This window comes from Erithacus rubecula (genome assembly GCF_903797595.1).
Source record: "Erithacus rubecula genome assembly, chromosome: 2".
Lineage (NCBI taxonomy): Eukaryota > Metazoa > Chordata > Aves > Passeriformes > Muscicapidae > Erithacus > Erithacus rubecula.
The window spans coordinates 44,201,455-44,226,107 of record NC_136685.1 but is presented as its reverse complement, the minus strand read 5'-3'; the positions used below and the strand labels follow the sequence as shown (position 1 = coordinate 44,226,107).

At 41.0% G+C, this 24,653-nt stretch overlaps 1 protein-coding gene across 1 annotated transcript in view; it reads right to left on the bottom strand.

Annotated features, from left to right (window-relative positions):
* SLC16A10 (solute carrier family 16 member 10) overlaps positions 1-24,015 on the bottom strand; it is a 60,851-nt gene extending 36,836 nt beyond the window's left edge. Inside the window, exon 1 of the mRNA XM_079298746.1 lies at positions 23,249-24,015. Coding sequence (XP_079154872.1) covers positions 23,249-23,615 — 367 coding nt within the window. The 5' untranslated portion in view covers positions 23,616-24,015. The remainder of the gene's footprint in view (positions 1-23,248) is intronic.
* Between the last annotated feature and the right edge of the window lie 638 nt (positions 24,016-24,653).

Genomic DNA, 24,653 nt, shown 5'->3' with positions numbered 1-24,653 from the left:
TAAACAAGACACTTCCAATTTTGAAAGTTCATCTTTAATTCCATCTCAGCAAAGGAGGTTTCATGTACAGTGTCCAGATGGCAACAGGCTTGTCCTCCTGAAGAGAGACTGTAGCATTTACTCCCAGGAGCACTAAATTCTATCAAGGAGTAAAAAGGCACTGTAGCTGCACTGAAATCCCCCTGGAGATATCCCTGACAGGTAAATCCACCAGTAGCTTTTATACTGATAAAAAAGAGCAACATTCCATCATAAAGAAAACCTCTTTGCACTTCCTCCCAAAGACTAGTACAGCATAAGAGTTGCTAGGACAGAACATTTTTCTTGTAGCAACTGGAATACAAGTTAGGGAGCTCAACAGCTGTTCTAAATTTTCATGAAGTCCAAATATCTTCACGGGGAAATTAAAAAAAAAAACAAAACCCACACCAAACAAACACACCACCCCCAGACTTCCACGTCTGATCCCTAAACAGAAATACTGAAATTTGTTGCACATAGCTTGACCTTGATAGGATAACGTAATGTAAACTAGCACTAGGTAAAAGTAATCAAACAACATGAATTATTAGCTGGCCTGCTCATGAGTAATATTGGAGAATTTTCAAGTAAGAATGAAAACAAAAGTACCAATCCAACAGGCTGCACAAGTAATTAACTATTGGGAGTGCAGACAGCAAAAGAATAGTGCCTATTTTTTAATTATTCTAAAATTATTAAAAACTAAACTATAGCAGCATGTTTCTTTAGCTAAAGTGTTTCAAAGAAAAGCTGTTGACACAAAGTATCCCCCAGCCAGCCCAACGAAAACAAAGAATCAAAAGTTCTCACTGGTTTCGCTTCTGAGTTCAGACTGGGTGCAGAAAGCCCAGTGGCTTGTGCTTTATTCAGTAAAAAGCACTGAGTGCCGAAGAAGGATGAAATGAGCAGTAGTGTGAGGAACCCTTGGCAGTTCAAACCTGGTAACAACCACCCCACCAGTTCTCTAGGAATCCATCTCCAGAAGAAGGCGGCTGCTCTTCAGAGAGTTTAAGGAGAACAAGAGAAGCTTCACTGTACAGGGAATGCACACTCAGCCCAGGAAAGGAATTGGGAGCCTGAAACTGAGGAATTGCCAAGCGTTGAGAAGGTCTGTAACATCCGAGGATGGGTAACTCTGCAGGTATGAACAAGACAGGAGCTGCAATACCAAAACCAAGCAAAGCATTAAGCTCACAAGCTCCAACAGTAAAGCTAGTGTGACATTGGAGTCTTGTGTTTCCTTTGGCACCAGCAAGGTGGAGAAAGTAAGGAAAGGGAAAGAAGGAAAACTAGGCAGATTTCTTGGATGACAGAATAGGGAAAAAAAGATTCTAATAAACTGAAACAACATATTAGAAAGTGCAGTTGAAGTAGCTAACCAAACAAAAAGGGAGTAATTTTAATAACAATTCAGACAATAGGTTTGGAAAGTATATTTTAACTGTTTAAGGAGTAGTAACAGATGAGAAACTGCTATTGTGAAACAGAGGCATGTGATCTTTCCCTTTCTGTACAAATGCAGAGACAATAATGCAGAGACATGGAAGCATTAAGACTGATTGGACAATGAATGGGAATGCCTAGGTGTGGAAACACCAGAAAGAATAGCAGGAGAAAACAACAGTACATGTTGATCACACCTAGATTAGCAGATCAAAGATCACAGTATACCCACACATCCGGTCCTCAAAATACCCAAGTCAGTAAAACAAGGACTACATTTACACTGTAGCAGGGGACAAACTACAGGTTAGGTCATTGAGAGTTAACAATGGGAAGATAAGCAACAGGATTTGAGATAGAAGGCAGCCACAGAAGGAAGACAGGAGACTGCATAAATTCTACTCTAAGTAATGATTCAGAGGTGGAACAGGATTAAGAGATCCTCATCACTATGATCTCCTACAAGGTACGAAAGTCCAGATTCAGCACATAACTACTGACCTAAGAAAAACTCAGCAGACATGAGGATTTTGATAGCAGGAATCTCCCATCACTCATTCCAGCAAGATCACTTTAACACATTAATCTGTGTGGTCTGGTTGTCTGACAGCAGGTACTGAGTACTTGGGTAGGACTGTCTGCATGCACAGGGGGCAGGGTTGCTTAGGTTTTTGTGCTGGTTTGTTTTAATTTTAAAAATTGCCTCCCCATCTTCTAAGGGCTCACAGTGAACTTGGCTTCAACATTATTCATGATTTAAATGGAAAGAGATGAACGGGATGGGTGAGGGGGAAAAAATTATACTGTATTAACAAGGGAAATAGTCCATAATTTCCATCACCATATCATTCAGGCATTAAGGAATCACACAGACTAGCTTTAGGTTCAGACTGTTTTATGTCTGACTCAGCAATTGACACTGAGGAAAAGATTTCGTTGCAGGAGAAATTCCTGATTTTGTAAATGGCACATAACACTGGCTTATTGTGAAACAAAACCTGATGCAGCAATTGAAATGCCAAATCACTCCAAATTCAATCTTCTTTTAAAGCTCCAATTTAATTAATTCTCTCCCTGGATATTCCTAGTTTATGAACTTCAAAATTTAAAGACTAATTCAGATAATTCCATGTATCAATACAATTATGTTTTATTTTAATACATTCTTAGACAGGTACATGTGGTATCTGACATTTAAACTAGACAATGCAATGTCACATGTCACTTACATTCAGTCATTTCTTAGAACTACTTACTCAAGCCAACGACATGACCCAAAAGTTAGAGCTGATAAAAAGGCAGCGAAAGCAAAGTAAAGCTTGTTAAAAAACAAAGGGAAACTAATTAGGAACAAAAATTTGATCCAATAAATTATTCTGCATGAATAATGATCAGCTTGTCAAAATTCATACTGTTCATTCATGAAGCACACAGCTGGAAACAGGAGGGATATTTCAGGTCAAGAATTAGGTTCTTTGGCAAAAACTACACAAAGAAGTTTGCACAACTCCTGCCAACACCATGCTTAGCTTGAAGCAATGCTTTTACTTTCAGGACCTCTGAAGCAAATCAATTTTTTAAAAAAAAACACCACCAAAAAGCTTCTAACATAGTTTCTAAAGGATTCTGGTAGTTCTACAACCAGTTTACTACTCATAAGAATATTACAGACTTCATATGAGAAATTACAGAAACTTGAAAATAAAAAGACCCAAAGCAACAATGTTATTTTTATGTGCTTCTCTTCTACACATAAATGCAACTAAGGACAGCTCCTTAGAAGACAAATTCATTCAAGTTGCTCGTATTCAAGATGGCTAGTGTCAAACTGGGTCATTCCTGCTTCTCAAAAGCCTGCAAGAAACAAGGCATAAAAGTCTCTATCAATCTTTCTCCCTTGCCCCTCACCCCCAATCAGAAAGTATCTTCACATAATTTTGCCGAGGCAAACAGATGATGCCATACCCTGCAGTACTGCTGAACATAAATAGTAGGTTTCCTGACAGTCAGCACTGAATATTTGCTAGGTGCAAGTTGGTAGAAGCTTCAAGACCACAACCCTTTACATGGCTTTCATATTGCCAGATAAAAGAAAAGTATTTTTTTAAAAAGTATGGGGATAGGAAAAAAACCTTTTTTTCTTATTTGAGGGGAAAAGACCTCAGCATTTCCATGTGGCAAAGATACAACCAGGAATTGTTTTTAAAGCTGTTCCTCAAAAAGAACAAATGCTCTTCAGTACATAATTAGAGAATTTATAAGTAAATTTTCTGCATTTTGCTAAGAAACCAGGATACAACTTAGAAGATTATTCTTTAAGAAGGTTCATTTTCTTTCTACAGGAATACTCTTCTCCCTCATCGAACTTTTTTTCTAGAAAGTGCTAAAACAAAACAGAACTAGTTGTTAACCACACTGACTTCACCGCCTCTGACACAAGACATCTTCAAAGAGGCTGAATATCATGAACTTTTGCACATCTAAAGCAGCTTTAAATACTTATCATTCATCAAACAATCGTGAATCGTGCGATTAAACTTCTTTTGAATAAAAGGTTTTTAAGAAAAGAGTGTTTAGATATAATCACTTAACGGGAATTACCTGGATATGCTAAAATAACATGCCATTCAAAGTATGTTTAACGATGGAACTTGTAGCAGCTTCCAATAAAGGGCTCATCCATCACAAAAGATTCTTAGAAAAACAAAGTTTCCATTTGATAAGAGAAAAGCCCGGAGGTATGAATAAAGTAGGTTAAAGAAACAAGGAGGGTCAAATTAGCATACAGAGAACAGTTACCAGCAGCATCCAGAAGGAATCCATTTTGGGTCCCTTGCTGTTTGGCAATATTAGCTAATCACCTGAAAAACAGAGAAGGTGTGAAGAGACAAAATTCCTCATCTTAAAACACAACTCAGGTGACTGCATCTGAAAGGTGGTTTTTTGTTTAATAAGCTTTGTGTGTTTTGGTTTTGTTTTGTTTTTTTAAGACAGAATATAATATGCATGATCTAATAGAGTAATTTACTTTTAAATTTCTCAAACAAAAATGGGATGGGATCTCAAAATTGTCAGAAAGCACATTTAGAACACAAGGAAACATGGTTTATGTTAAGAAAATAGATTTTAACTGTGGATCCTCTGCAACTTAAGTTCACAGGTATTAAGTGCAGTTGATGTCAGTTGAACTTCAGCCTCTCCAAGTTCAAAAATCGCAGACTGACCAAGGGGAACATAACAGAAGAGATTACTTTTTAAGCTTCATAAGCATCAATTACTGGATACAGAACCTTGCCTTAGATAAATTTCAAGTGTGAAAGTCTCTTATTAAGCATTAAAGAGATACAGCTGGTTTTATAAGTGATAAGTATTATAAGAAACCCTTCACATGTACCAAGTTGTATCAATTGGAAGGAGTGGTTGATATGCTAAGGTCAGGGCTGCTGTGTGCAGGGACAGGGACCAACGTGCTGAGAAAAGGAACAACAGCAGGCAGGAGGAATTCAGAGGCAGATGAAGTGTCTTGCACCTGGGATGAAAGAACAGGAGCCAGTACAGGCTGCAGGTCAGTAGCTTAGACAGCAGATTGGCAGAAGAGCGCACGTGAGACCTCAAGCTGAACGTGAACCAGCACTGTGCCCTTCAGCAATAAAACCTGACTGTGCTCCAAGCTGCATTAGCAGGAGCATTACCAGCAGGCTAAGGGACACTCATGAGGCTGTATCTGCAGCCGCCCTGGCTTTTCTGCACCCACAGCAAGAGACAGGTTTTGAATAGATGTTGGACTGAGAACAGGACAAGGGCACCCAGGTAACTGAGGGTTAGAGTACCTAATGTTGAAGGGAAGACAGACAGATTTGGAGGTTTTCAGTCTTAGGAAAGGTTTTGGGAGTCACAAGGAGTGCAGATCTTATTGACATCTACAGTTACCTAAAAGGCAGTGCAAATGTAACTGCAGTGCTCAAAGGTGCACAGCTACACCACAAGAGGCAGAGGATGGAATATGGGATCTCTATTCAAACTCAACTGGACAAAGGCCCCAGGGAACCTGATCTGACTGAACTTGTTCTGAACAGGGATCCAGAGATCCCACCCAGCCTATCATTAATACAGATACCACAGACTGGGGAGTTTTCACAAGCAGGGCTATTTCCTCTAAAAACCACTGCCAATGTGCTTGAAAGGAAAGGTCATAAATCTTCCATGCAAATTAAAAGGAGGATCCATGCAAAGCACAGCATTACACAAATTGAGGTTTCAGAATGTTTTATGCAATGAGTTTTTCTCCATAGCTACCAAACACAAGGAAGAAGATACAAAAGGAAATAACAAGTAACCACATTTTTGATAAACATTCCTTAGCTTACCCTAGAGGTTTGTTCCCAAGTAGCTCAAGTTTATAACAGTAAATAAAATATCAATTTTAATAATGAAATTGCTGCCAGAAAAACTACAGAACCTATTACATAGTTCTGTCAGCAGCTCCTGATTCTCCTTGGGAGAGCTCTCATACCACTGAAGACATTATTTTAAAATACAAAAGTTGAATTCAATTATTCAAAAAATTGTATAATTAGGTTTAGCACAAAGTCAGTTTCTTTTCTCAGGCACAGTCATGCCAGTGAGCACATTGACACAACACGACCACTCAGTCACAGCAACACAAATCCCATTTTAAAAAAGCAGTAAATCACACAGCCAGGTATGTATGCAATAAGTTGTGTCCAAAATAAAAGCCACCACTGCTTCTTATTATGCCATGTTCTTGGTTTGCATTCAAAAGTTGGGGTCTGGAAGTTGTATTGAGGTAGAGGTTGGTCACTTCTCCCAGGTAGGAAGTCAAAGGACAAGAGGACATGGCCTCAAGCTGTACCAGGAAAGGATATTGTGAACTGCATATTAAGAAAAATTTCTTCTCTGAAAGGGTGGTCAGGCACAGAGAGCAGGCTCACAAGGAGAGTGGTGGAATCACCATCCCTGTAAGTGTTCAAAAACGTGGATGTGGCATCTGGGGACACAGTTAAATGATAAGACTTAACAGTGCTGGGTTAATGGTTGGACTTAATCTTAGAGGTCTTCTCCAACCTTAATGGTTCTGTGATTGCACAACTGATTCTTTTGCAAGTGATAACTTCCTCATAAAATTTAGAATTTGAACCATCTGGGTTTAGAACCAAATTTCAAGTGCTCAAGAAATGTATAAAGCAATTCAATTTAATTCTAAATTAGAAATAAAAAAGCACTGGGAAACATCAAATCAAGAAATCTCTACTAGCAGTAGTCCATTAGCAGTAGTTCAGGAAACTCAGACAACAGTAGGGAAAAAAGTAACACTCTTTTCAATTTATTCTGCTTTTGATATGCTTTGCACAGTGAGATACTCTTGACCACCAAAAAATACCATGAATAAGCCATTTTCTTGTTTGCCCAACTGCATTTGTTAAGACCCATAAGTTTAAAATAACAGTTCCACATTGTGTACAAATCTATTCAAAGATTTTTTTTTTTGCAAAATCTAATTCTAATTACCTTAATATTTTCACTACCATAATTCAACTCTGCAACAACAAATATAAACAATATTTACTTTTCCCCCCTAATAGATTAATTTCCACTGTGTGCAGCTTTTATAAAAATTTAATGAAAGCACTGGGGTTATGCTACGGCAGGAACAAATCTGCAAACAGGCTGGGTTTTATTCTGCTTTTGTACTTTCCTGAAACTATGTGTCTGCATTTAAAAACAGAAGTCCCTGAGTGCAAAAGGAAATGCTTCTTCCCTCTTGTGTGTTGAAAATAAAACATCATGTATTTGCAACAAGTGCCTATGACAGTACATAGGTTTTACACTTCCACTGTTATCAACCTGTGGATGATATCTGGACCTTGACTGGAAGAAGGTTCTGAACTTCCATGCCCACTCTGAATACAAGTCAAACAACTTACAGGGATACAGTTTGTCCCTAAAGAACATCAATAATAGTGTCTTTATATAACAGGTCTGCTGTATCTTGATACTTTGACAGCAGCTAAAATAAGTGGAAGGAGAATAAATAAAGCTCACTTTTTCAAGCTGAGGAGGTCTCAAGCAGAGATTCTATAATAAAGAGATTGTCTGCAGGACAGAAGTGCAGTTCTCATTGACAGGCAGAAACATATTGCAGGAAACAATTACTTCCAATCAGAGTACTTAATCCAAGTTAACCCAGGACATTGTTATCACTTCGCCAGAATCCCTGTGGAGTTCTGATCAAACATGTAACGTATTAAACATTACAACAAATAGTGTAAAAAAAAATCTGAATGACTATATACTGCTTTTTGTAAAGACCAGATACAGAATAGAAATTTGACAGACAAATACAAATTCTTATAGCAAAAAAAACACAAAAAAACAAAAAAAACCCCACCAAACAAAAAAAAACAAAAACCAAAAACAAAAAAAACCCCATCAGGACAGAAAGATCCAGGAACCCTTAAAGTACTCCTTAGTTATCCTGCAACTAAAAGGTGTCGAAAATTATTTTACATTTTATTCTACAGGGAAGAATTTTACGTGTATTTGGGGCTTGCTTGCCTATCTAGTTATTTTTGGGCTCTGAATGTTTCCAGATACATGGGAAGTCTGCTCCCAGACCCAGTAGAAGACTCCAGTGAGGTCAATGCCATTGAGCATTGCCACTATGAATGAGGACTCCTAACACCTTCTTCATGCTGCTCTCCAAAGGCAAAGCAATAGGACCACAAGCAAAAAGCAGCATGACTTTCAAACACCAACACCCTAAAGACATACATCACAAGGCCACACAGTTATGAAGAACTCAAAGTATTTTGGACACTAGCCTGCCTAAGTCATGCCAAATGAAGGAGAATAAAGAAAACTGATGTAATGCCACAGGGTAGACTGTCTACAGCTAAAAAGCACACACCTTCCTCTATGTCCAAATCAGAGAACCAACCCAAAACAACAGTTACTTCAAACCCAAAGTGGTTAGGTCATTCAAAACAGCAGGACATACTATATCTTATTGCACATACCTCCTACCACTGTACTGACAAACATGGACAAATTTCAGTCTCCAACTTAAACTTCAGTGGATAAATAATAGTAAAACTAATTAGGGTGTCTCAATTTTGGCTGGGACTAAACTACAAAAAGGGGGAAGGAGTAACATTTATCTCCACTGCATATATTTCTATATTGCAAAGTTCAACTGCAATAGTTACAAATAAAAGATTGAAATCTCAGCTGCTGTTCATTTGTGGTTAACCTTTTTTTAATAGTTCAGTAGTTCTGACAGCTCCATAAACTTACAAAACTAATTTCTTTAAGAGCCAAGATCTCCTGCTCAGCAAGCAATTATCCCAAGATTAGTGTCTGGTAATTCATTTATTCTCTTCAATGAGCAGAAATAATAGGAATTTGGTTTCTGTGACTTTAAGCAGCTCATGCTCAGTTACCACCAGAAGCTCAAAGTCATTACAATGAATTAGAGCAAGAAAATAGATTAATTGGATTAAGTGTTACTTCTACATTTCCCTCACTGCAGTAGAAAGTGGAGAACATATTACCTCATTAATGTAAGGAATGTAAATGTAATATGAGTAGTTAAACTATTAAAATAGCAAGAGTATTTCCATTTTCCTGCATTTCTCCTGTGGTTTGAGAGCTTAGAAAAGCAGACAGCTGCAAACAAACTGTAGAAACCAGTGCTTCATCTTGGCAATTCTCATCAGTAAAGTATCAAGAGCTGACACACACAGTAACTCGGATCTGACAATTTGCTCCTGAAGATCAACAGCACAGCAAAATCTTGAGATCAATTATCTAGATAATTAGATAGAAAACATTCTTAAGGGGAAAGGGAATCATTTCCAAAAGGAAAAAAACAAAAATATTATTCAAACCATTTTTAACAGAGCTCCACTGACCTTTCCAGATACTGCCCATATACAGACAACAACTGTTAGGAAAAGAAGGAAGTGGCTCTTCATTTCCATGCAGATACCCAGCAGTGCCACTGGTTGCCTACACCTGTTTGAGCCAAAACCAGACACATGCCATTCCAGACTATTTTCATATCAACTGGTTTATTTCCAGAGAAACTAAAAGAATTACAAAACAAAAACAAAACAGTCAAAAAAAAACAAAAAAAAACCACATACAGTCCCCAACACAAAAAAGGCAGAATATCCAAGTTAAAGAAATTATTAAAACAAAATAGAAACATTTTCATATATAATATATATTGAGTATATATAAAATTGAGTACCAATTGGATCATAATCACATTTTTCTACACCAAGAGATCAGCAAACAATGTCTAGGCTTTTAGATTCTATTATATTGTTTTATTTAACCTCTAATACCAACATAAACTAAAAGCAGTTACTGATTTCTTGTTATAGGTACTTTCAAGTTTTAACTGCTGCAAGGTCTTCTTAAGTGGTTTTCTTAGAATATGAAAAAACATTACCAGAACTATTGCACTTGTATTTGGATATATCCACCTAAATCCTAGTTAGATGGTCTGTCTATTAGGCAGCTTCCTCCTAAAAACATTCCAAGTTTCATTTACATGTATTTGGTTATCCTCCTGAGTTGTAATTAATGCATGAACAAAAGCCTCAAATAGCACATTAGCCCAGCCAACACTTAAAAAAAAAATTTGAATGGCAGGTACCAACTGGCATCTCTCAGATACTTTGGCAAAGCATTAGGTCCTGCCATGACAAATTTCAGGGAAGCAATGCACTGCTTCAGAGGAAGCAATTTGCAGTTTCCAGCTTCCACCAAATGTGGGACTCAGCATGAATTCCCTCTCCCAGAGACAGAACATAACTGGCTGACACCTACATATGCCAGCAGCTCTATAGCCCTGCCAAGACCAAACCTGGAAACAAAAAGGTTAAAGGGCAGTGGAGGGTTGGAGAGGAAACACCACGCAGCCCTATCTTGCCTCCAAAAACAAGCTTTACAAGTCTACCAGTGCTGGCTGGTAAGCTACTTTCTGGGTGTTTTCACACTGATTTTTTTACTCTTCTTTGTAACCTAACCTTGCTCATCAAGAAATCACTGGCGTCAATCATACCCAGAAAAGCTGCCTATAACTACCTCTTATTTGGAAACAGCTGAAATGGATCTAGCACCTATACTTACAGTTTGTTGGGAGTCTCATACAAATACAAGATGAACTTACGTTTCCAGAATCATCCAAAAATGTTAACCACAAAGTCAGCATCAGCACATTTTCCATGATATTAAGTAAATTTTAGAGCAATTGAAAGCTGAAGACCATAGATCACATGGGAGATTCATCAGCAAATGGTGCTAAATTACAGACTACATACAAGATCAGAGCATCAAGGAGCTCCACTGCTTTCTGTATTGAACCTATCAGGCTCTGATAATCCTTCAAAAGAAGGATAACTTTAGTAATAACCCCCCCTAAATACCCAACTAACAAGGTTTGCAAATGTGACCTCTAAGTAGTGTGGACTTGTGTGCAGATACTTGACAGAGCAAAGACCACAAAGATGTGCCACCTACTCCAAAGGGTATGACAGCACTTTTTGTGTGCTACAGGACCCCTGGAATTCGATTCAACTTCCATGTAAAGCACCCGAGTGAGGATGCCTGTGTGAGTGAGGAGTCAAAGCTCCCACTAGAGGCAGTGCAGATCTAGTCAGCACAGCTTGGGTTAAATAACCCCCACAGGTTAACTGCAGAATTACAGCCCACCCCAAAGTTAAAAGCTGGCATCTGCCCAGCTTAGTAACTCTCCACAAACCACTAAATGCACTCAGCAGACCTTCATCTACTATAATCTGCCAGTTGAATTCCACACACCACTCTTGCGTATTTTGCATCACTGCCTGAAAATGCCACCCAATATACCAGTGCAGCAAAACAGACAAGCAGAGCAAAGCTAAAGAAAAAAAAGCACCAATGAAAGCAAAACTCATGTTGCTGGTACAGTGTGATGCCAAACATCACTGAACGACTGGCACCAGTGCCATTTAGAAAGACTGTCTCACCTTGGTATATATCATGCCTTTCAGAACATAAAAAAACCCTCCAACCATCACATTTGCTTCAGCACACCCATAGTGACCCAGATAAAAAACAGGAAAAAAGGTAAGGGAGGGGAAAAACTATATATAGTTTACCCACTTATTATTTTAACACATTCCAGATATAACTGAGTCCTAAATGTAACTATAATACTTGAAACTCTCCTTAAATTTGAGGCAAGTGTATGAACAGACCAGCTCTAAAAGCCTATGATACCGTCTTCTATGACAAAACACTTGTCTTACTCTAAATTGAAATCCACCACTTAGAGAATTTCACAGAAGCTATGCCCATCTAAGCTAAACCAATTGCACACAGGAAAGTGCTTTACAATTACATAAGAAACTGAGAGGTAGCTAAAGACAAAAAGTAACTGCCAAAGCAAACAACAATGCCAACAAAGCACAGCTGTAATCAGAAGCAGTACAAGTCAGTTGGGAAGATAAGCACTACTTATATGAACAAACAAATCTGTGTGGAAGCAGCATTCTCCATGGAGGGTGGCTTAACAAGATGTCCCACTTTTAAAATAAGCAGATACCTTTGATCTCCTCTTCACCAGCCCTAACAATAAGTGGAGGCTCCTTTTTCCTTCCTCTGCATTTATTCTAGCCCTGAACTCCACTTATTTCAACTACCTCTGCGTAAACACGGCTAAGCCATTCTTTAACTAACTCTTAGTCTCCCACTAAACATTCATATACTCCCCCAATCACAACTGTTAGTCCCACAATTCAACTGATGTCTGTTTCACACAAAGCTACGCTCAACATTTCACTAAAAAGTTGGCCACTTCAGGCAATTATTCAAGAAAAAAAAGGACTTTATTCATTATGTAACCCCATATTTGGCAGCAAGATTACCTTAAAATGAATTCGTCACTCCCAAGCTATGAGTTTTGCACAAAAGATAGGTGGTAGTTGTGGCAATAATGACATGGAGAGCCTGAGACAAAGTTAGCTCATGGCCCTTGTGATTTTTCTGCCATAAAATTTAAAGTTCATATTAGGCAGAGTTTATAAACTCAAAGGTAAATCGTGTCCTAGGGAGCATCAGGCAGAGTATGGTCAGCCAGGCGAGGGAGGGGATTGTCCCACTCTGCTCTGCACTGGGGCAGCCTCACCTCGACTGCTGGGGGCAGATTCGAGTGCAAGGATATAGGAAGTGTTAGAAAGCATCCAAAGGAGGGCCACAAGGATGGTGGAAAGTCTAGAGGGGAAGCCCCACATGAGAAAGGACTGAAGTCCCTTTGTTCATCCTAGAGGAGACACCTCACTGCAGTTACAACTTCCCCAAGAGGGGAAGAGGAGGGACAGGCACTGATCTCTGTGGTGACAGTGGCAGTACCCAAGGGAATGGCCTGAAGCTGTATCAGGAGAGGTTTAGGTTGGATATCAGGAAAAGGTTCTTCACTCAGCTGGTTGGCCACTGAACAGGCTCCCCAGGGAAGTGGTTACAGCACCAATCCTGACACAGCTCAAGAAGCATTTGGACAATGCTCTCAGGAACATGGTAACTGCTGGGGTCACCTTGTCCACTTTACCCATTTTTAAGTATGAGCACTCCTAATTATAGAGTCCACTGAGCCTCCCCCCACTCCATATTTTAGTTTAACACACACACACACATAAAAAAAAAACAGCAACCAGGTTTTCAGCCATTGGAACCAAGTTGTAGTATCTTAGTCACAGAAATTACTCTCTTCAAAAAACCAAGTAAATGTGATGAAAAAGAATTCCAAAACAGTTCACAGAACACACAAGACATTAAGAAAAAGCAGAGCCCTGACCCTCCTTTGTTAAAGTGATGTCTTGAAAAAAGTAGTGTGCCTTTTCATTTTAAGAATGCTGTTCATATAATCCTCATCTTCTGCACAATAAACACTGACCAGCAATCCCTCAGACCGAGATCCTATCCTAAAGAACTAGCCCTCAGTTTTTAGAGGATTCACTGGGCTTACAAACAGCTGTGAGAAATGCTAAGATTTACCACCTTCAGAAGACAACATAATTTCAATGTGAAAATTTGCTACAAGTTTTAAGTTTCTATTCTTCCCATTCTGATCCTTAACTTGAAACCTAGAGGAATGCTGCCCCATTAAGAACCCATATCCTTTTGTTTGAACAAACAAACAGAGGTCCACATGGAGGCAGTTTTAAAGGCATAACATTTTTCACCTGGGTTTTAAGTTTGCTGTTTGTAGCACCTCTATTACCTACTCTGATCAGGAAAATATGCCCCTGGAATACTGGTAAGTGGAAATTCCACATCAAACAGAAATCTCAGTTGCTCGGAGACAGTATCCCAAAGAATAAGCAGCAGAGTAGTTTGTAGGATATCTGCCTTTCTTGACCTGTATTTTCTGAATACAATTACCCTTAATAAACACAGCTAAATTATCTACAAAATATTTTTAAATGCTTTGATCAATTACTGAAATATTGACGTTTTCAGATAAAGTTCTTAATACAGTATACAGCTGTTGGCAAAGACCTCAATGCAGAAACTGAGCATAATAGAGTAAGTGCCTTAAACCACATATACAAAAGATCAATACTGCAGCATGAGGTTGCATAAATTACATGCAACATACTATTTTATTTGCCTAATAGCAGAAAAAAAACCAAAAAGAGTCAAAACACTAGAGCTGGACCACACTGACTAAACTTCTGACTGCATACAAAGACTAACATTGTCCATACCAATTTTGTACAGTTCTACTCCAACCCTCCCACTAATTTACCCAATTCTGTCCCAATCCCCCCTCCAACACCTTCAAGGGTGAGTGACTTCACTGCATGAAACTAAATATTAATTAAACTGCTGCACTATGAACAAAATACTTTGATATGTACAGAGGTGTAAAAAGCTGATAATGCTTCATGCTTCAATTTGTAAAAAATGGGGTTACTCTGATAGGATTAGAAAACACATCCCAGGCTGCACATTTAAGTTTCCAGAAACTTCCTAGTGTTGATTTAATTTTCTAGATCACTGCCAGTACCCAGCTGTGGCAGAAATTATAAGTTGAGAGCTCTAATTCCTTTCAAGTCTGGAATGCTATGCTGGGTTTTGAAAAGCCTAAGCGACATAAATATTTCAAAGGTAAAAAATTACTTGAATTTATAAAAGAACAAAGGGCAACTTCAAACTCCCTTTTGTGTGCCAAAATCATAAAGGCTGTCTTTAAAGTGCATACCTTCAGTTTTGTCACACATGACAACTTAATCCAATGAATTCAAGGGGCCATAGGCAACATTTTCACAGATAAATTGAAAGAGAATCCAAAAGTCATCATATAAATAGTACAGTCATGATTTGAAAAAATATTATCTAATCATACTAAATCAACTTTCTGATAAGGCTGTTACTCTGAACCATGACACATACCACTGTCACGTCCAAAATATGCACCACAGTTCAGGCTGTCAATTTCAATCTGACGTGCTTTGAGGTTAACAGCATCTCTGAGTAAAGCACTGCCACCACACCTTCCTTCCTCTCATAAAAACAAGCACACTGTATAGAAGCAGATGTCATCAGCCAGCTCCAACCACTTTGAAACTACTACAGTATACACCAAACTGGAACACACTGACAACAAACAGGCTCAGTCTGACCTGTGGAACCCACTGAGATTGTTCCAATCCCAGCATGTTCAGTCACAACACAGGATCAAGTTACTGTCCTAGAAAGCCCTGTCTGTGTACCCCAAGCACACCTAGTGCTTCAAACTCTTTGGACAAGAGCTACACGCCTCCTTGGACCAACCAAATCCATGTACTTTACAATGTTCTTGTTGCTTAACTGCTCACTCTGCATGTGGTTTAGCTGCCATCCAGACTCTAATTAGAGCAGACTAAGCAGCTCCTTAAGAGACACATGGCTAGTACATGCCTGGGTGTAGAAAACAAACAAGGCAAAGCCACAAAAGTCAATCCAAGGACAGCAGGCAGGTTTAGAGTGCTGATACCAGAGGCAGCACAGACAAAAGTCTCCAAAGATACAGCCCATCTCAGCACTCACTCGGAATCACTTGGTAATGTATACTAACCTTCTCTTTTCCTCTTGAATTCTTCAACTCTTAAGCTTGCAGTGCAATATAGGAAGTGTTAAAACTAGGACACCTCTAATTAGAACAATCTCTTTTGATGTTGTAGTTGAGTGGGGGTTTTTCTTCCTTCAAAACAGACTTTCCTACCTGATACACAAGAACACTGTTCCAGGTTTCATCTAATGAACTTGCCACTAAGCCATGTTTTGGTCCAAAAGAAAGGACTGCTCATTTATTCCAGCTTAAAGATCACAGTTTATTTAGAACATTATATCTGTGTTTTATCTTTGCTCTGTTACAGCTGTTATCAGTTACAGCACTGATAAAATACAGCTAAAATTACATGGTACCAATATCAACATACTCCATAACAATGAAGTAGGAAGACTTATTCACTTAAGCAATGCATTTCCTATTCACAATAGTTTTATTGAAGCATCTGGAAAAAACTGCTAAAATCTTCTTAGAAACAAGAAGACCATCTTTACTTCATGTTTTACAAATCATTTCCCAGAGGACAACAGCCAATGACTAACAGAATTAAATTAATAGTTAACATGTTTTGAATTACTTATTATTTCTCCAGTCTCTGTTCTTTAAAATGCAAAAGAAAAAAAAATTGGGTACTCGGAAGATACACAAAGTACAGTTCAGCTGAACAAAGCACTCTGCAGAAGGTAAACAGCTGAAAACTGCACTACTGCTGCTTACTCAGCAAAAAGGCAGCAAGAAAATTGCTTTACAACTTCCAGTTCCAGTCTACCATCTAACTGATACCATGTTCCATGGGATTAAAGATATGCTGCTGATAAAGAGGCTGGGTTCAACATCCCAGTAATCCCTTCCTGTGTGTGGGAACAAACCAGCACTGATAATTTTTAAATTGGTCCCATCCTTACTAAAGGGTTGCTATTAACTTAGCTATTAGAACCAGTCATTCCTACCCAGTTCCCACAAAAATTAAAAGCAATATCTAAAACAGAGCTGCTGTTATTGTAATAAATTAGATTTCTGAAACAAAAACAGCTAGGATAATTCTGAGAAAACATTTCCTTATGATCTTACACTATCTGCATATATTTCCTGAAGGTTGAACTGCAGTGGCCTAAGGCAACATGGTTTGTTCACAAAAAGAAAAAATAAAAAAAGGCTGTGGAAGATAGAAGAAAGAAGCTATATCATTCCTTCACACAAGGACTATTTTAAAACCAAGCAGTTGCATTATCAGTGCTACATTAGCTTTGATGCAAATAATGAGTGCATCTCCTTCCCTGGAGTTCACAGAGCAGAAGCAATTTCAAATTAGGCAATTACTTACTGAGCATTATAGATGAATGTTTATTGAAAATCCTTATTTTTCTTAGCAATACACAACACTATAAGTTACAGTTTTCTGAACATTTTTCCTCATTTCAAAGCATGACCTTTGATGTCTAGAATTCTGCTAAAAGAGCGTGGCAGGCAGCAGGCACTCAGAAACCTGAGGAGGTGTGTGCTGCTGCAGTATTTGTGTTACCAGGTGAGGGAAGTGTGGGAGGGGGTCAGCACAATGTGCAACACTGGAGGGGATAATGGATGGACTTCACCTGCTCTGAGCCAAACTCTTCTCAGTGGTATTCTGACAGGAAGCAAGAGGCAATGGACAGAAATTGAAACAGAGAAAATTCCATTTTAAAGTAAGAAAAAATCTTCTTTGCTCACAGTAGTCAAACACTGGCATTTTGGAGGCTTTGGAGGCACTTTGGATGAAGTGTCCATCATTGCAAATTATCAAAACCTAACTGGGAAAGGTCCTTGGATGCCTACTCTAGCAGACATTGCTCCAAGTAGAGGCAATGTTATTACTGTTATTATCTCCAATTAACTCAAACTGGCCAAAAGAGTAAATGGACATATAGACATATTATGCTGTCATAGTTTAAGAACAGTCCACTACATTGCCTCATACTAGACTAGTAACTCAATAACAGAAAGAGAGATTAATAGCATTTAAACTTGAATATGGCCTTCAGTAACACTCCTTTCAGGAGGGTAAAGAAATCACTTAATAAATAAAAGAGATAAAAAAGACTGATAAAAAGGAGATAAAAGAGACTGAACATTGTCAGGAAACAAAGTGTCCAGATGCAAGCAGACTGTGTTGAAAGATCAAATCATGTTTATGGATAGACAAACAAAAGTACAGGTACATCTTGCTAAATATAAGAAAAAGGCTTATTAATAATCATACACATTTTGCTAACTTCCCCTTTAGACAGCAATTATTTAAAACAACTCTAAAATGAGGAAGGGATCTGAGAAACCTCAAAGAATGGCAGCCAGGAAATGGAAGAGTAAGATGGCATCGAATAGACTGCAGGGACCAATTAAACAAAACAAAGCTGAAGAGCAGGGAGTAATGCTCACTGGAAAACTTCAAAGTCAACTAAGCTTCACTGACTGCAGATACTAATAATAAGCAGCAAGAAAAACATGATGTTATGTAAATAATGCAAAATAGACAGCACAATGTCATCATAGTACATCACTCATGCCAGAAACCAGCAAAGTCTCATTTTGTAACATGACATAGTACCTTTCCTCTCTACATTACAGACAGCTAGAGCAACAGAGACATTGACAAAAAAGTCACACTGGGAATATGAAAGGTGTTTCACATGCAACAAACTATCACAAATAGAGTACAGTAAAACTTAGTATTCCAGTGGATTTGTAGGAAGGAGATTTTAGAGGATATAGTTTTGTCTGACAGGCAGCACACCAGAGCTCATAACTAGAGGCATGTGGATTTAATGCAGAGTGGTGACAATTGCCAACCATCTTTAGCATTTTATAGGGATGTTTCATCACTATAAAATTCAAGTGCTGTCTCTAAAGAAACCCAGAAAAATTAACTGGTAACAAAGCTGTTTGCAGCTAGTTAACCTGCAGCTGGAAGAATCTAACCAACGTGAAATCCAGTAAAATGAAAAAAAAAAAAAAACAACCCCAAACAACCACCAAAAGATTACCTAAGTAATCACTCTGCAAGGAAGTGAACAAGACTACAAGAGAAATGCTCCAGAGACAAAGACATTGCATGTGTGTATGCATAAATAGTAGTGGCATTAATCATTCTGGTCTAAACAAAGACAGCATACTACAGAAATTGCCTTCAACTTTGCAGTTTGACCCAGCCATCATATCAAATACTTCAGAATCTTCATTTACATAGGTATTTATAATCACAAAGGCAGGTCAAAGTGGTACAAAAATGACTACAGCTGAAGAAAATTAATCACTACTCATATATATCAGGTTAGGACTCACTCTCAGTTCCCCTCTCTGGTTTCAATAGCCACACAAACATGAGAAGGAAAGCAGACTACAGCAGTACAGATAATCAGGTGCACTATGTAAACAATTCCATTGTTTCCTTGTGTAGTCGTTTTTTTGTTCAAAACCGAAGTCCAGTTTTTTGTGGAACTATATCCTCTACTGCAATGTAATCCTTATTGACCAATGTGTCACACAGTATTACACCTCCTTGTACCTCACACAAACTATACTTGTGTACTCTGATAACTTCTGCATTCCAAATTTGACTTGGTACTTGGAAAGAAAAGTCAGTTGCTCTCTCATAAGCCATGTGACACAGGTCCAGCTTGACAAGGTTCCAATTTACTGGACACAGCAGCTCACAGATAGAGAAACATAACTGGTTCTGAAGGACAGTTACACAACAAGGACTTGAATTACATCAAAATTGCTGATGGTCTTTATCTCTGGAGGAAAACTCAGGAAGATATCAAAAGATTCAAGAAAAGAGTATAAAGGAAAACTTCAAACTGTTCTGTGAAATTATCCCTTGTAGATCTTTGTAGTCATTCAACACTATCTTCTCAGTATCTGAATTACAGCCTGTATGTGAAAGTAAAATCAGAATTCTCCTCCCTGCCCTGTTGAACTCTCAGCAATCTAGGTCAAAGACTCCTGATGTTGCCAACAGTGTTGAGCCAGCCAATCAATCATCCTGACATCCAGGTACGTCACCAAAGGCTGCACCTCAGAGAGCCAAACCCAGAGGCACACAGATAACCAGCCCAGGCAGGGTGAGGTGGTATCTTCTAGGAACACTGGCTAACAAAGCAAACACGTGGATGCAGAACTCTAGTAGCAGTACATACTCCCTGTGCAGGTGATACCTGCACTCACACAGGTGTACTTAATGGTTGTACATGAGAGAATAATCCAGCAGAGTTACAGAAACAGCACTGTAAATCATAGATATAGGAGTAATTAAAGTAGTAGAACTGGTAATTTTATCTGAATTTTTTTTTTAATAATAAAGCCTACCATTTTTATCTCTGTTTCCTGTAGTTTTCACTTGCCTTTTGAAAACAAGTATGGGTACATATGCCATAAAAAACTATGTAACAGGGGCACCTATCAAAAGACCAAAACAGGGACTATATGGGACTCACACAAATCTGAGATAACAGGATCAGCTCAGTTCTCCTCATCCCCATGTGGCAGCTCCAATAGGAAAAGGAACCAAATGTTCTTCCTGCCAGACCCTGGACTAGTCTGCACCAAATCCTTCCCTTCAAGGGTGATGAGGCTGCAATTGCACTTGAACACTAGGTTGTTCCTATTTCCAAGGGCCACAAGCCTCCTGTGTTTTATTCCCATTGTTTTTTTCCACCCAACTTGTTCCTCAAACACAATGAAATATAAACAATGAACAGAGTAGTTTCCTGAGACTTCAGGCACACCTTTCTAGAAGTTTCATACTTACACTAGGTGCTTTTCCCCTTCTGGAATTGTGAATCTATTAGGTTTCAAACAAAAAAATGGCTACACAAGGAAACAATGGAATTGCTTCTACACTGCACTACATAAGCAAAGAAATGAGTTTTTGCTAATACAAATACCAAAATACTGTGTACTAGTTGTATTCTTTTTTTTTTTTCATAAAAAGGTGTCCCTTGGAGGAATTTTTGCATCCTCTATGATCCACAATTTTCATTAATACTCCCAAATCCAGCAATAATGTAATTACAGTTCTTTATCTTATTTATCAGTGCTGGTGCTGCATGCTGTAAAGAGCCTTGCTGCCTTGACTATACTTTGGTTGCTTCTATTCCTCACCTAAGGCAGAGTCACTTCTTGATTACATCTTCCTCCAAAACTAACAAACCACAAACAGACCTGAATTCTTTGGTACTGTGGATAAACTGCAGAATTCCACAGACACCTGGGGTCCTTAGAAAAGAAATTACCTGGAATACTCGTACCTCTGAAAAAAACCCTCAGCATTTCAGATATTATTTTTTAACCAGAAGGATTAGACTACTAAACTTTTTCTTTCCAAAGCAAAGTCCCACAGCAAAAAAACTTTCATTAGAAATTCCAGTTTTCCAATTCATTAAACCTGACTAACTCGGTTACCACTGCCAGGTTTGAGTTGCAATCAGTCCAAACAGAAGAGACTCAGCAGATTAAGTATCAATTTGAATCAATACCATGGGAATGATCAAGCTAGACTTTTCTCTAACCCTAAAATCATAGTGACTTCTCCCTTCCAGTACCCCAGCTCATCAAGGTACTTTCAGGCATTAAAAGGAAAGGAATGGTTTTTATCTGCTGTGCTTTTGTTTACAGGAGACTTTGTATTTGCACTGCTCCTTCACATACACACAAGCCATTTAGCCAAAGCAGCTATCTTGCAGTATTTCCCCCTGTTTGAACCCATTTGGAATAAAAATAAATAAATAAAAAGAAAAGGTGCCTTCTGCATTACTCAAACCAGAGTACATCTGATAAAGCAAAGTGAAGTGAAACAGTGTGCAGCTGTAGCTTTTTTTTTTCCCCTCAAATGATTTACAAAGCAGTACAGGAGGTGCTGGCTGCATTCAGGACTCAGAACTCTTCCTGCTCTTCTAACATAAAACAACTAGGCTGTAAAGATGGGTTCCATTTTTTTCCCCCTTGCCACTCTTTTCTGCAATTGGGCAAATTTTCAAAAACATGAGTGGAGCACACTCACAATCTCACCTCAGATACCAGTGGTGCACTTGCCCTTCTGGAAGGTAGGAGATAATTTCAGTCTTTCTCTTGCTGATTATTTGAACTACTGAAGTACTACCTAAATACTTTTTTTTTTTTTTTTTAAGTACAAGACAACAATTTTTAAGAGATTGTTACTACTTACTACCAAACCAGATACTCAGGAAAAGCAGTTTTTACACTTCTGTACAATGAACAGGCAGAGTATCAGCCACTCATTTGCTTCTGCATTTCTGACTGGCCAGGGGCTCCCAGGCCGGTATGCAAATGTTCACAGCACATTCTCTGAATCTCATTCTTCTCCTGTACAGTCTAAGGAGCCTAGGCACCTGCTTCTGGATGTGCATTTCCCTTCTGAGAAACAGGCACTGCCCAACTTGATGTGCAGATGGAGCTTCCCATCTTCCTAGCTCAAGCACACTGGGGAATACACCTCGTATATTACTGCAAATTACATACAAAACTGTTCAATGCCAGAGAGAACATCACTTAATGCTCTACCACAGCTTTTCAGCTTTCCTACTTCAGTCTGAACACCTGCCCTAGTTTTCTACTTCAGACAAAAACAGTTATTAAGCTGCAGGAGGAAAATAAATTGCTTTGTTTTAACATCTCAACTTTAGGCCCACCTATGCAAGTATTAGGGAAGATGTAAATTTCAAGTAAATTTCAAAAGGTCTGTAATACTCACTCTGTACAGAAAAAGTTTTCTAGAAGGCTTGCAACTCTGCAAGGCTAGACCCTTTTTTAAGAAAGGAACAAAACCATAAATGAAAGTGTTTATTTTTCAGTATTTCATTTTAGTAATTTAATGCTAAGCTGTCCTTTATGTAAGTCAACTTTATTGTTTACTATAATAACACATAGTTTCAATACTGTCCCTTAATTTCAGTTCTTGTTATTCCAAGAGCCAAAAACTGCATCTCCTCAACTACAGAGCACAAGTTCAGAGTTCAGAGAGCACAAGACACTTTCCACAGAAAACTTACATAAAATATAACAATGTATGCTTACCTTTTAACTAATTGAATCTTATGTGTCTTAAGTGCTTAAGATTAGTAACATGTTAGAGTACTGTTAATGCCTTTAAAGTTTAGCAAATATCGTTAATTTCGCTGGTGAGTTTTGCGACACTGGTTGCTGCAGTAAACCTGCATATCAAAATGCTGGGTTTGGTAACCGGTCAAGCCCATTCTTGACATATTTTAAGTGTCACTATACCCCACTACTAACTTATCATGCAGACTACCCTTTAGGCTATCGGGGGCAGGGGAATAAAGGTTTCTGCGTGTATTGTAATCCACACTGTAGACAGCGGATGCCTAAAGATCCAGCGGTGGAAGAAGCGAGAGCACACCTGCTCCTCTCCCGATACCCCCGGGGGCGGCTGAGCGGGGGGCAGGGAGCCGAGGGGAGCTGCCCTTTCCCTTGGACTATTCCCTCGGGCCCCAGCCGGCCCTCCGGAGCGGTCTGGCTCCTGCAGCCCCTGGGGCTCGGACACTGAGAGCGCCGGATCCAGAGTCCCCGGCCGGGACCCCCCTGCGCCCGGGCTGCGGGCGGGGAAGGCCCGAGCGGAGCGGGCTGGAAGCTGCCCCGGCCGCCCCTCACCTGTTTTGAAGACCAGCTGCTTGTCCTCGCTGCTGCCGAAGAGCCGGAGCATGGAGACGAAGAGGACCCCGCACGAGTTCTGAATGCCGAAGACGGCGCCGTTGCACCACATGGCGGCCAGCATCACCACCCAGCCCCAGCCGCCCTCGGGGGGCTCCGGCGCCGCAGCGCTCCCGGGGCAGCCCTGGCTCCCGGGGCCCTCCGCCGCCGCCCGGGGCTGGGCCCCGCTCTCGCCGCTGCCGGGGCACCACTCGCCGCCGTTCTCCCGCCGCGGCTCCTCTGCCGCCGGCGGGCCGGGCAGGGGGGTCGCTCCGGCCGGGTCTCCCCCCGCGCCCTGCGGCTCCAGCTGCTCGCTCACTGGCGCCATCCTCGGAGCGGGCGCGAGACCCTCCAGGCGCGCCGCTCCCGCCTTCCTTCCCCTTCCCCTCGCGACCTCTCGTCCCCCTCCCGCTTCAGCCCCTGGCCGCGGGAGCTGCGGGCATCCTGCGGCGTTCTGGCTGTCCTGTCTGTCTATCTGTCCATCCGGCCGGTGTGCGGGACCGAGCGAAACCAGCGCACACCCCCCTCCTCCCGCCGCGCGGCCGCCGCTTTATTTTAAAAGGGGGGCTCCCTCGGGGGCGTCAGCGGCAGGAGCGCTTCCCTCCGCGCCGATTGGCCGCGGCAGGGGAGGAGGGAGGGGGCCGGGGAAAGGCAGGCGAAGCCACGCTCCTCTCCGGCCCCCCCCCACCTTGCCCGCCGCCCTGGCTCTCGGCGGAGGGGGTGGAGCGGGGCGGGCCCGCGCCCTGCCGGCGGCCGGCGGCGGCGAGCGCACGGTGCGGCCGCTGGGGAGGGGAGCGGAGGGCGAGGCTGCAGCTCCCCCGTTAACGGCCGCGGGGAAGGGGCGGCGGGCGGCCGAGCGCCCCGAGCCTGCACGCAGGTACCGCGCTCCGCCTCGGCGGGCACAGCGGTAAACAAGCCCCTGGCCCCGCTCCCGGGCCCTGCCCGCTCCCCACGAGGCACGGCAGCTGCGCCCAGCGCTGTCCCGCCCGAGCTGGGCCAGGGGGAGAACTCTGGAACTCCCGCCCCGGCCGCTCGCAAACAGCAACGAAATCGAGAGAAGGCGCCCCCGGACGCGCACCCCCCGCCGCACACACCGCCCCGCCGGCGGTGAGAGCCCCCTCCCGGCCCTCCCGGCGCCCTCCGGCCCCGCGGGAAGGAAGGGCTGCCAGCCCCGGCACCCAGCGCCCGGCTCCAGGGCCCTCGGGGCATCCGCTGTCCTCCGGGACAGCTGTCCGCTCCCCTCGGGACACCCTGTGCCCGGGGAGACCGTGCGGGAGCCGCTTCTGCCCATTGTCTTTCCTGCTTTTTAACAGAGGAAGAGAAAGTACTTGCTCCTGCAAGTACATCTCTTGACATGTTTCCCATT